The 10,579-nt window shown below is 38.1% G+C and overlaps 1 protein-coding gene across 2 annotated transcripts; it reads left to right on the forward strand.

The window, feature by feature from the left end:
* On the forward strand, nucleotides 1-10,265 carry tmem200ca (transmembrane protein 200C, genome duplicate a). 2 transcript variants are annotated; one of them, XM_027002594.3, is made up of 3 exons: nucleotides 1-334; nucleotides 7,792-9,437; nucleotides 10,058-10,265. In XM_027002594.3, the coding sequence occupies exon 2, from the start codon at nucleotides 7,825-7,827 to the stop codon at nucleotides 9,427-9,429; it is 1,605 nt and encodes a 534-aa protein (XP_026858395.2). In that variant the 5' UTR covers nucleotides 1-334; nucleotides 7,792-7,824; the 3' UTR covers nucleotides 9,430-9,437; nucleotides 10,058-10,265. The 2 variants fall into 2 exon arrangements, with proteins under 2 accessions (XP_026858395.2, XP_026858388.2); XM_027002587.3 differs by having other exon boundaries at nucleotides 7,792-10,265.
* Nucleotides 10,266-10,579: the final 314 nt, after the last annotated feature.

The following is a 10,579-nucleotide window of genomic DNA, read 5'->3' on the forward strand; positions in this document are numbered from 1 at the left end:
ACCCGTGCCTGCCAGCCACAAAACTCTCCATTACCATCTCGGCACAGAGCTTCCTGACAGGCACTCTCTGAAGAACAGCGTGAGGCTGGCGCTCCGAATCAAAGAGAAAACCCGTTGTTTTAGAGGCAAAATTTTTGAGTGAGCCATGGAACCGCTGCGAGCGCCACATTGTAGGAAGAGAATGGGTCCAGCGAGGTAGAACCCCGAATATCCCCTCCGTGCGGGATTACATGAAATACGAAGAGGTCTTTTCATTGCGCAGAATGAATTCTTCAATGGAGAGAAACTTTTTGATCATCGTCTGAATATAAAATTGGTATATATTTCTCATATGGTATGTAACGTTACTTTATGCATATACAAATGACCTTTACCTTATTCGCAGAATATGCATTTGGCACTGGGTAAGCATTTTGTGGATGTGTGGTTTTCGGATGTATTCTTTCATACATCTTTCCTATGGTTTTATGATTTTTAAATATTTGTGGGGGCTACCGTATGTCACGACGCAGCTGTTCTTTTTATCTATCTATACACAGTCACATATAAATATATACATTTTTACATTCGAAATCTTGTTACTTTCCCTTGCTTTAAGTTAGATTTATAAAGCATTGTTTTCGCTTCTGTGCGTTTTTTTCTTTTCTCTTCTTTTGGATGGGCCGGTCCAGGCAAGGAAATTATTATCCACAATGCGCACATGAGGAGCGGTGTGGCATAATTGTGCGTGTTAACACCGTTATACTGAGCATTAATCGAGAATACGTTTTCCAAACCAACAATTTCGAGTCAACGTTGTCGTCGGACAACATATATTCTTTCAAATATATTTATATATGATTAACAATATTATTTATATTAGAAAATTGTTATATTGTAGGATTTTTATGCTAAGAATAACATGCTAAGAATAACATTTTTTTATGCTAAGAATAACATGTTCTATAACACAAGATGTCACTGGCGTTTATTTCGAGGTTTTTGTGAGCATACTGTATTTTCAGTTCATTAGCGTTATAACAGGAGTGGCAACTCTCTCCCCACGCACTGTTCTCGTGTGTTGTTGCAATAGTTATAGCAGTGAAGCGCGTACCGTGGTATGATGTAGTGGCATTTCAGTCATGTGAAGCTGCAGACCACGTACATGTTGCGAAGTACAAGTGATTTTGTCCTGTAAAACAGGCGAGTCTGTTTGTATGATTATATTTTACATATGTGCGTGTTAAAGATTTAAGTATGTTCTCGTCCTTGTCATGTTTGTCACGTTTCAGCGATCTTGCCCTCTGCAGGACAGTGGACATTCTCGTCGAGCACCGTGACCACATGCAGAAAATGCACTATATTTGTCAACTAGCGAACACTACAGTGCACTCAAGGGTGAAGAAGTTCAAATCTCTCAATTATAAACTATAGCATATTTAATCTGAAAGATCTAGACGCAATCAAGGCGAGACTGACTCTCATGTTCTATGCAGTGTTTTTAGCAAGAGAGTTCCTAAGAAAGATGGTTTAAGACCCGGTGGGCAACTTGTGTTTGTTCCATTGCAATATAAATGTCTTCACACAGCCTAATCACCATACAACCTATACAGTCAAGACACACCTGGGTTCTAAGTATAAGAGTAAAAGCAATAAGACAGCATCAGTTTTGCTTTCTTTCTTTTGAATCCATGGTTTAGATGTATAGGTCAGATGAATGCAAATAAATTCAAGCATGCTAGTAGGAAGAAAGGGGTGGGAGTCTTCTTGGCAACAGCAGCTAGCCATAACCACCTAAGGTTGATCTCTTGAGCAGTACTGATGGATTGCTTTGTGCTGGAAGAATTACAGCATAGTTTTATTCCTCCCAGTTTATCACTCCTCTGCTTGACTGTGCAGAAAAGAAAAAGATGAGAGAAATCTTTTGTCAGCCTTTCATTTGATGATAAATAGGAAACAACAATTGGTTATAGAGAGTTATAGCCTTAGATTTATAGAAAAAAAAAAATTTTTTATCATTAACTATTATCAGATTTTCATATAATAAATCATTGCGTATTATTATTTTTCTGAATGGTCATTCTTTTTTGTTTTCTCTCAATATAAATTTTCATTAGAATATATCAGTGGTTTAGTTTGCAGTTTGTCAGCCTCATGTTTGGCTGTTCTTTAGTTTTCAGTTGCTGTGGCAGTGCAGAAATATGATTTTATTTTGGTAGTTTGATTTCAGTTTATTTTGGGAGTTTCCTGTCTTATGTGGGCACATTTTAAACTAGACTAGTGGAGGAATTCAGGGTTGTCTTGAGCTAGGACACAGCAAGCTTGAGTTGGACTTTACATCCTGCGTATAACTTCCAAACAAAGATCCAAGATCCTGCTGAAAAGCTATCCCACTTGAAATAGGATCTCAAATAAAGTGATGTTTCCAGTAATTATTCAACCATAAGGGGTAAAGCGGGTATACACACTTATACAGTATCCATTGTCTCAATTCAGATTCAGACTGAACCTGAAATGTTGTAGTATTGTTTATATAGTATTCAGATAAGAAACAAATTATTCAGTAGAAACTGCTGCTTTACCATCTCATTAGATTATATCTTAATTTATTTGTCCCAAATAATTGCATATCAACATAAATGTTCACGTTGCAACAGTATATTGTTAGATCAAGGTCTCTACCATTGTTTATAGGTAATTACTTAGTGTATTACAATGTATCTGTGCTATAACACTATGAATGTCAGCAGTGGAGTGAGTCACTAGTGGATGTTCACTAGCTGCTGCAGTCTCCCCATGGATGCTGAGTGTGGGGATTCCATGTTTAGAACCTGTACTGTGATAGTAATTGTTAGTTTAATGACTATGTTCTTTACTCAGGCACATTTCACTGCTCATTAAACTCCATATAGGCTCACCACAGGGCCATGTACACCTGCTTTGTCATTGGAGTGCTCATAGGTTAAATTAGCTGTCTAGTAGAATGTTTTTTCACATCTTTCTGCCAATAAAGAAGATTTTGGTGATGTGAAAAAAGGTGTTTCCAGTGTTGGGGTTATCTGATCCTGATGTATAGTTTAAAACTCTCAAGCTTAAGCATCATTTTTAAAAAGCACACAAACATAGGCTTTGTTGGCAGTAAAGTCTTCTGGTATGTATTGCGCTGGTATCAAAGCCTGTTTGCTTTGTACACAGTAGGCTTTGTGAGTGATACTTAGCCTCTCTGACATTGGCTTCCATTACCTGAGAATGCCTCAGCTGTGCTTTGCTAGATTTGGTGGACCACAATTGCTACAGCTATTTCAGAGTTTAATGTTCCATTGCATCTCATTTGTTCAGATTAACAGACCATGTGATTGACCACATTGCAGCCTTGCCACCTTTTCCTTAATTTCAGATATACATTCATGCATTGTACAGGTCATCCATGCACTGACCTATAAATATGTTGGCGACAGCATCTGTGAAATGTCATCTTTTGTGTTACCTCACCTTTCGTGATCACACCCCTCATTTCCTTGTTAACAATGTTTCTCTGCTGTTTGTTGTAATGTGTGGAAAATCCAGACAGTCCTTTGAACCACAGTCCTCAGCATTAGTCATTTACTAATTGGTAGCATCAGAGCCACCAGTTTGAGTGCACTGGATTGGAATGATGGTTTTTCAGTGGCAATGCAATTAAATTTAGTCTGTATGATTTACTTGGGTGCACTGGGGTGAGCAAAATGAAAATTTTAAATTGTTATATCTGTTGAAACAATACTGAGAGGCTGGGATTTTGGAGGGCTCAATACAAATTTTGATCAATGCATTATTCAGTCAAATTTGTTTAGAAACTTTTATTATAAAAAAACTTTTATAATGGCTGTAATTAATATTTTTCATATCCATCATCAAATGAAAGGCAGACAAAGGATTCCTCTCATCCTTTCCTTTGCTGCATAATCAAACAAATGAGTGATAAACTGGGAGGAATAAAACTATGCTGTAATTTTTCCAGCACAAAGCAATTCATCAGTACTGCTCAAGCAATCAACCTCAGGTGGTTATGGCTATCTACTGTTGCCAAGATCTCTCTCTCGCTCTCTCTCTCTCTCTCTCTCTCTCTCTCTCTCGCTCTCTCTCTCTCTCTCTCTCTCTCGCTCTCTCTCTCTCTCTCTCATAAACTGCAGCACTATACAGTAAAGATTATGGACCATATGTTTCTCAGCTGTTAGATGACCATATGTAGAGTTATTAACAGAAAGCCAAAGGCAAAGGCAACATCTCATATAAAGCACCTTTTGTTTTCCACCAAAGAGAGGGGAAATAGTTTAATAAACACCACACTGTGACAGTACATTCATCACCTCAAATTAAGAAAAATGGTCAGTGTACCCCCAGAAGAAAGTGAATCCAGAAGTGTCTGTGTGCGTTGCCCTGCTGTTTCAGGATTGATGGACGTTGGTTGTGGAAATGCTAGTATGTGTTTTTCCTCCAGAACTCCCCTTTGAAAGGCAATATAAAGATTTAATTGTTGCAATAAATTATCAAAGCACGGCCCATGCTAAAGAGTGCAGAAAGTGCATAACATTTTACAGTATTTTTTAAAATTTATGCATGTATATTGTTTTCCAGAATTTAAAGTGTCAAATTGTAAACTTTGTTTTTTCCGTCAGTTGTTATCTCTATGGCAAAATATGCATCACAAAGGATTCCAAATATCATCCTCACGTTTTGTATACAAACCTTTAGTAATTGATATCTAATGACTTAATGGAAGCAGTGTAAGACTTTTAAACCCTGTTGTTCTAAAACTGGTTTAGGAAATTAAAGAGAACAAGATAAAACTGCTCCTGTGAGCCAGGGTGGGATCCAACCTGTCTGTTATCATTAACTGAAGCTCCAGGTGTTCAGTTTGCCATCTGTTTGTTGGCCAGATGCCATTTAAGAAAATCTCATTTATGTTTTGGGGTTTTTTAATATAAATTCAGATTTCTTACATAATTTTATTGTAAGTAAGGTCAAACTGACAGCCAACAAAGACAAACCAAATCTTTTGGGAGGGGGTGGGAGGTATTTTGCAATGGTTTTTTACAGTTTATATTGAGTGGTCCTTTATAGATAATTAACACACTCTCAACAAAATATCTGTCACATTGTCATTAATGAATGAGAGAATTCATATGGTTATAATCACAGTCAAGTTTATTCACAAATGGAACAGTTCAAGGGTCATATACCAGAGATCAGACCTCAAACCAACCCATCTAACTTTAACATCAACCCTAATCCTAATCCTAATCCAAACCTTAACCTGAGAAAATACAGTTTAAAATTTATATATAACAGCTAAAATGGTATTACATGTTTAGTGACTTCTCAGGTTAACATGTAAAAATATGAACTTGGACACTCCAAATAAAGTGAAAACAACAACAATTCATCATTTTATAAACAAATCTTATTTACACAGTTGGCCACTCAAAGTGTCCCTTGTTCTTTACCAAGGTGGCCAGTAAATCTGCAGGGCACTGTAGCAGGTCCACATAAATATGCTTTAGTGCTACAGGGGTTAGAGGTTAAGATGCATAAACAATTACACTTTTAAATGTATTCTTTTTGATTGTTTGTTTGTTTGTCTGTATTTTCTTTAAAAAACAAAAAAAATCTCTTGCACTTCACTGCTGTGATGTACCAAACCACCCTCATCTGATCACCCGTGGCAAGTGTTTAGTTACACAATATGTAGAAAGGGATGATAACCGGATTCTCACTGGCCTTCAAGTTCAAGTTTCAGCAGTCGGAATACAACTCTCTTCTTGTAGTAACAGTGCTGTGGTTGAATTATTCAGGAGTTTACAGGGTTGGAAAAAACACCAGAGACCCACATCCAGGACATGCTTTCAAACTTTTAAAAGTACATTTTAAACCATCTGGGTCTAATTTCTTTGCTGTTGCATGGGAACTATGCACACAGTTAAAAAGATTTGAGAGTGATTTCTTTGTGGCATTTTCGGCATTTTTTCAGATGTTATGAGAACAATTATGTCTCCAACAGCCTCACTAAGCTCCTTTGGTATTCCTGTAAAGAGATGGAAAATACTTTCCAATGGAAATCTTTCTTCAAGGTAAACACCAATAGTAGTAATGATAATGCAATACAGGAACATAATGTATTCGATAGCAGGTGTTTGTCATTATGAAACAGCAACAATTCAGAATTTTAGTTTCTTCAAAACATGAAGCAAATAGTTTGTACACAGAGATGTCTTTTTTCAGATTTTTTGGAATTTGTGTATTTCAAATCCATGTGTTGGTTTCTCAAACAGCCAAGTATTCTTTTTATTTTTTGCTAGTTTTTATGTATAAAAAATAAAATTGATTTTTGGTAGTGGTCTCAGACTGTTGTACACTATAGTGCAGACTAGTGGTGGAAGGAAGTCATTATCATTTTAAGTATTCTGGAAAAAGAATGGAATCTTTCCCAAAACCATAAATCAAGACCCAAACCAAGACTCTAAATAATGAGACTTACACCAAAACTACATTCATGCAGTCATGGGACCTCCCAAGCATGAAATCAAGACATTTGGAAGTTTGAACTTAAAATACCTCTTTAGAAATTTTATGACCAGGCTAAAATAAATGTAGTAATCCTTCTGGTTTGACAACGCTGATGAAGAGAAACTGTAAAGCTCTTTTAAAAGCATTACAGAAATAATAAGAAAGATCCCTCTAAAATGTAAAATATGCATATTATCCATGTTTTCTGTTGTTATTATTCCTTACAGCTGCTTTGAAAAATGTCCACTTTAGTTTTGATGTGCACTCTCTAAACCCTTGATCTGCATTTGCATATTAATTATGTTCAGTCATTAGTAAGTAAAGTCCACATATGAACATGGTGCATCTCTTTGGGCTATGTATTCATTACAGGGTTTCTTTTGGTGCTAATTTGAGTATTTTGGAAACTCCTATCATTTTGTGTGTCTTCAAATGTTGAATTCACTAAGACAAAAAAAAAGAGAGAATGGAAAGAGAGTGCAAAACCCCTTTTTTACTCTAAATTTATTCCATAAAGACACCATTATCTATGTTCAGACTTGAAAATACTTGGTTGGCTTTGCTCTTGCTTTATATATGAGGAAGCCTGGAATACATTTTCATTTAAATATACCATCCTGCAAACAATGCCTCCATGGCATTCAGTTTATTCTTGTTATATCGGTGTGTGTTTTACTCCATTTCTAAAATCATACCTTTAGATTGTTAAGCATTAATGCCTGGCTATCTGCAGAGTTTACTGATCTACTGGTAGATGAAGAATTCCTAAGCAAGCTATACCTGAAAAGAGTCCTATTTTGTTGAAAGAATCCTGAAATGTCCAGTTTCTCGTTTTGCTTGTGTGTTTATGGCTGTGGGTTATACCATGTGTGAAGTCACATCTGTCTGTTTTGCATAGTGTGAGTCCCCCACGCATGGCTGATAATCAGACATGCTCTCCAGACCTGCATGAGGTGCGGTGTCACAACGCTGCACTCAAAATCTGCTCGTCTGCTCAGTCCTCACATCAGATGAACAAGCTCCAGGAGAAAGAATATTCCACAGACTTTAGTTCACATTTGCTTGGCCTTTTCAATCAAAGACATTCAATTTTTACTTTTTTGGGGGGAAGCGGGACATAATACTGAAAGAAATTGAAATACATCAGATCTTGTAAATTACTGTAATACTGTAGATGCTTTAGTATGCTTTAATCTGCTCACATTAGGGATTCAGTTTAATGGCACTATCATTCTAATTGTTGCTCTCTCTTTATGTCAAATTCAGGATGATTAATTATTCACCAGCTCTGGCCTCATTATGATTGCCACCGGGGGTCTTCTGAGGATCTCAGCCAGACGCCAAGACTCCCTCCGTGCCAAAAACCGAGCGGAGAACAAGCGTAAAAGGAAGGCCAAGAAGAAGAGGAAAAGCGAGGTGGTGGTAGTGAAGGGCAAACTGAAGCTCTTCTCCATTTCTGGTCTGGTCGCTGCGCTTGGCATCCTCGTGCTGCTTGTGGGCATTGCCTTGGCAGTACTGGGATACTGGCCCAAGGACAGCCTCTACCCACTACTCACACCTAACAGTTTACAGAAACCAGTTAGACCTGAAGATGTAAGAGTACCTAAATCAATGAACTGGACCAATAATGGTAAGCTCATTCATCAGCTAAATGGACACCTGGTCAGCTCCAATCATTCCAATGGCACAGACGAGAATTCACCAAAGTTGGGAGCCTTTGCTGAGTTTTTGAATAGACACTTATATTCAGACAAGCTAAAAGTGTTCGGGCCATTAATTATGGGCATTGGGATCTTCCTGTTCATTTGCGCCAATGCAGTGTTGCATGAAAACAGGGATAAAAAGACAAAAATTATTAACCTTAGAGATATTTACTCCACAGTTATTGATATTCACAGTTTGCGAACCAAGGACAATGCTTCGCACAATGGATTTGTAAACTATGTACAATCAAAGGGGCTTGAAGACAAACCAGGATCAAAATATAGTGCTGCTATGCTAGCAAAGGAGTCCTGGCCATCTTCAGGCACTTTCAAACTGGACCAGGGGAGCTTGCCACCATCGAGACGATCATCCAATGAAAAGGCACAGGACTTTTCCCTGGATAGGCATTCATTCACAGATACTGTGTATAGCATCTACAGGGAGCAAGATAGAACCACCAAATTGTTAGCAGTGCCCAAGCACTGGGAGAGCAGAACCTTCATGACAAAATCAGGCAATGCTTTCACGCTACCAATGATGAAGCTCAATCACAGGTCCGTAGAAAAGAGGAGGGGCTCGGACATGACTGGGAAGGTAAGCAGTGAATGTTTGGATGCAGATTCTATTCGCCATTGCCTTGAGTCTCTGGCAGCATCTGGGAGCATCACCAAAGCCAATGTGGAAATGGCTCAAACTCGGGCCATCCTTTCCCAGGATTCAGTGGAGGTTTACAAGAGCAGTGGCAGCCTGCAGGGGATACCACATATCTCCCTTCAGGGCTCCCAAGTTCAACTGCTTCCTGCTTCACCTGCCAAGGTCACAGGCTCTCACCTGTCCCTGAGTGCCCTATCAGACTACTCCAGGTCCATTGACTTAGGGATCTGCCCATCCACCCCTTCCCACCGGCACATGGAGCGACCCAGACGACTCAGTTGCCCTCGAATGGAGGGCCTGAGCAGTGGGGGTTACATCAAACTTGAGGGCCTTGGGGGAGAGTCCTTTGAGTCCTCCGTGTTTAGCTCTGCTGATCCTTTGTCCAAAGGTGAGGTTTCAGAATCTCTCCCTGTTGAAGAGGAGGCTGCTTCCAGTGAACCTGACAGTGGTGTGGTCAGACAGTACTCAAACAAAGAAAAACTCATCATGATTTCCCGATCAGACACTACTTTGGAGGACATTGAAACAGAAAGTGTAGAAATCTAACTGAACTGGTAAGTTGAGACAGTGAATTTAAATTGTGGATTTAATAGGGACATTATATGCGACTCATTACAGCAATGGATACTTTAGCCCTTAGAGAAAATAAGTTTATGCATTCACTTACTGGAGTGGTCTCTAGGTAACAATCAGAATATAATCCATACCATAGGAATTAATTGTTTAATGCCTTTCAAGATGCAGTTTGCAGTGACACAATTTGTTAAAATTATACTGGCATGTCAAGTCCAAAGACATATAATTGCTGTTGAATGAACGAGCAAAGCAAAAATGAAGGGCAGCAAAAAAGCCTCAGTTCTGCAGTGTGATAGCACAGGTGTGTCTCTACTGGGTTCAGATTTTTATATTTACAGTAGAAATACAATGTGGCTGTTCCACCCGTGTATTGTCTAGTTAATTAATGAAGAGTTGCTGTCTCAGCGGCATGTATTTTTTACTGTAGTGTCTTTTTTTAATTAACGAGAGTATTGATTTTTAAAAAATGTTTGACTTGATACATAGCAATATCTTATTTAAAATGTGGACTGGCTGTGAGAGAAGCATTATGTTTGCATTTTGACCTGAAAATTATGTAATCTTTTTTATTAAACTTGTATGTTTCTGTTTTTTTTAGATGTCTTGCTTGTTTAGAAATGGCTGTAATGGCTTTTGCCTGAATTAAATCCATCCTCTAGCACAATCGCCTGCTCTGTTCAGTATCGTCAGATTCCATGAGCTCCTATTCAAAATACCCTGATATGTTTGTGGATACAAAGTCCTGTGCGAATGTATTTTTTGTACCTGATTAAATGTGGGTAGTGTTGAACAATGCTATCTTAAAGTACACCAATGTTCCCTGTGTCAAAACGTATCACAAAACCATTATGATCATCATAGGGTGCAATCATTTCTGAAATATAAACTAGAATTCTAGAACTGATGTCTGTGTTGTCTTTTCATCCCTACTGTTCATAATGTTTGAAAGTTGGGTAATATGTAGTACTACATTATAAGTAGTTTTAGCCTGAGGTCCTTAAAGCAAGAAAATTTGATACATTGTAAATTTGAGAAACAGATTCAGGAAAATCAGATATCATGAGAAGCTCTGTCTCAGTTAGGAGCCTATGTTTTTGTTTCATCTCACAAAAATAAAACT

The sequence above is a fragment of the Electrophorus electricus genome, chromosome 14 (genome assembly GCF_041902795.1).
Source record: "Electrophorus electricus isolate QZ-2024a chromosome 14, ASM4190279v1, whole genome shotgun sequence".
Lineage (NCBI taxonomy): Eukaryota > Metazoa > Chordata > Actinopteri > Gymnotiformes > Gymnotidae > Electrophorus > Electrophorus electricus.

What these genes read in the sequence shown, in the direction of transcription:
- tmem200ca (XM_027002587.3), top strand. Translation starts at nt 7,825, where the DNA reads ATGATTGCCACCGGGGGTCTTCTGAGGATCTCAGCCAGACGCCAAGAC.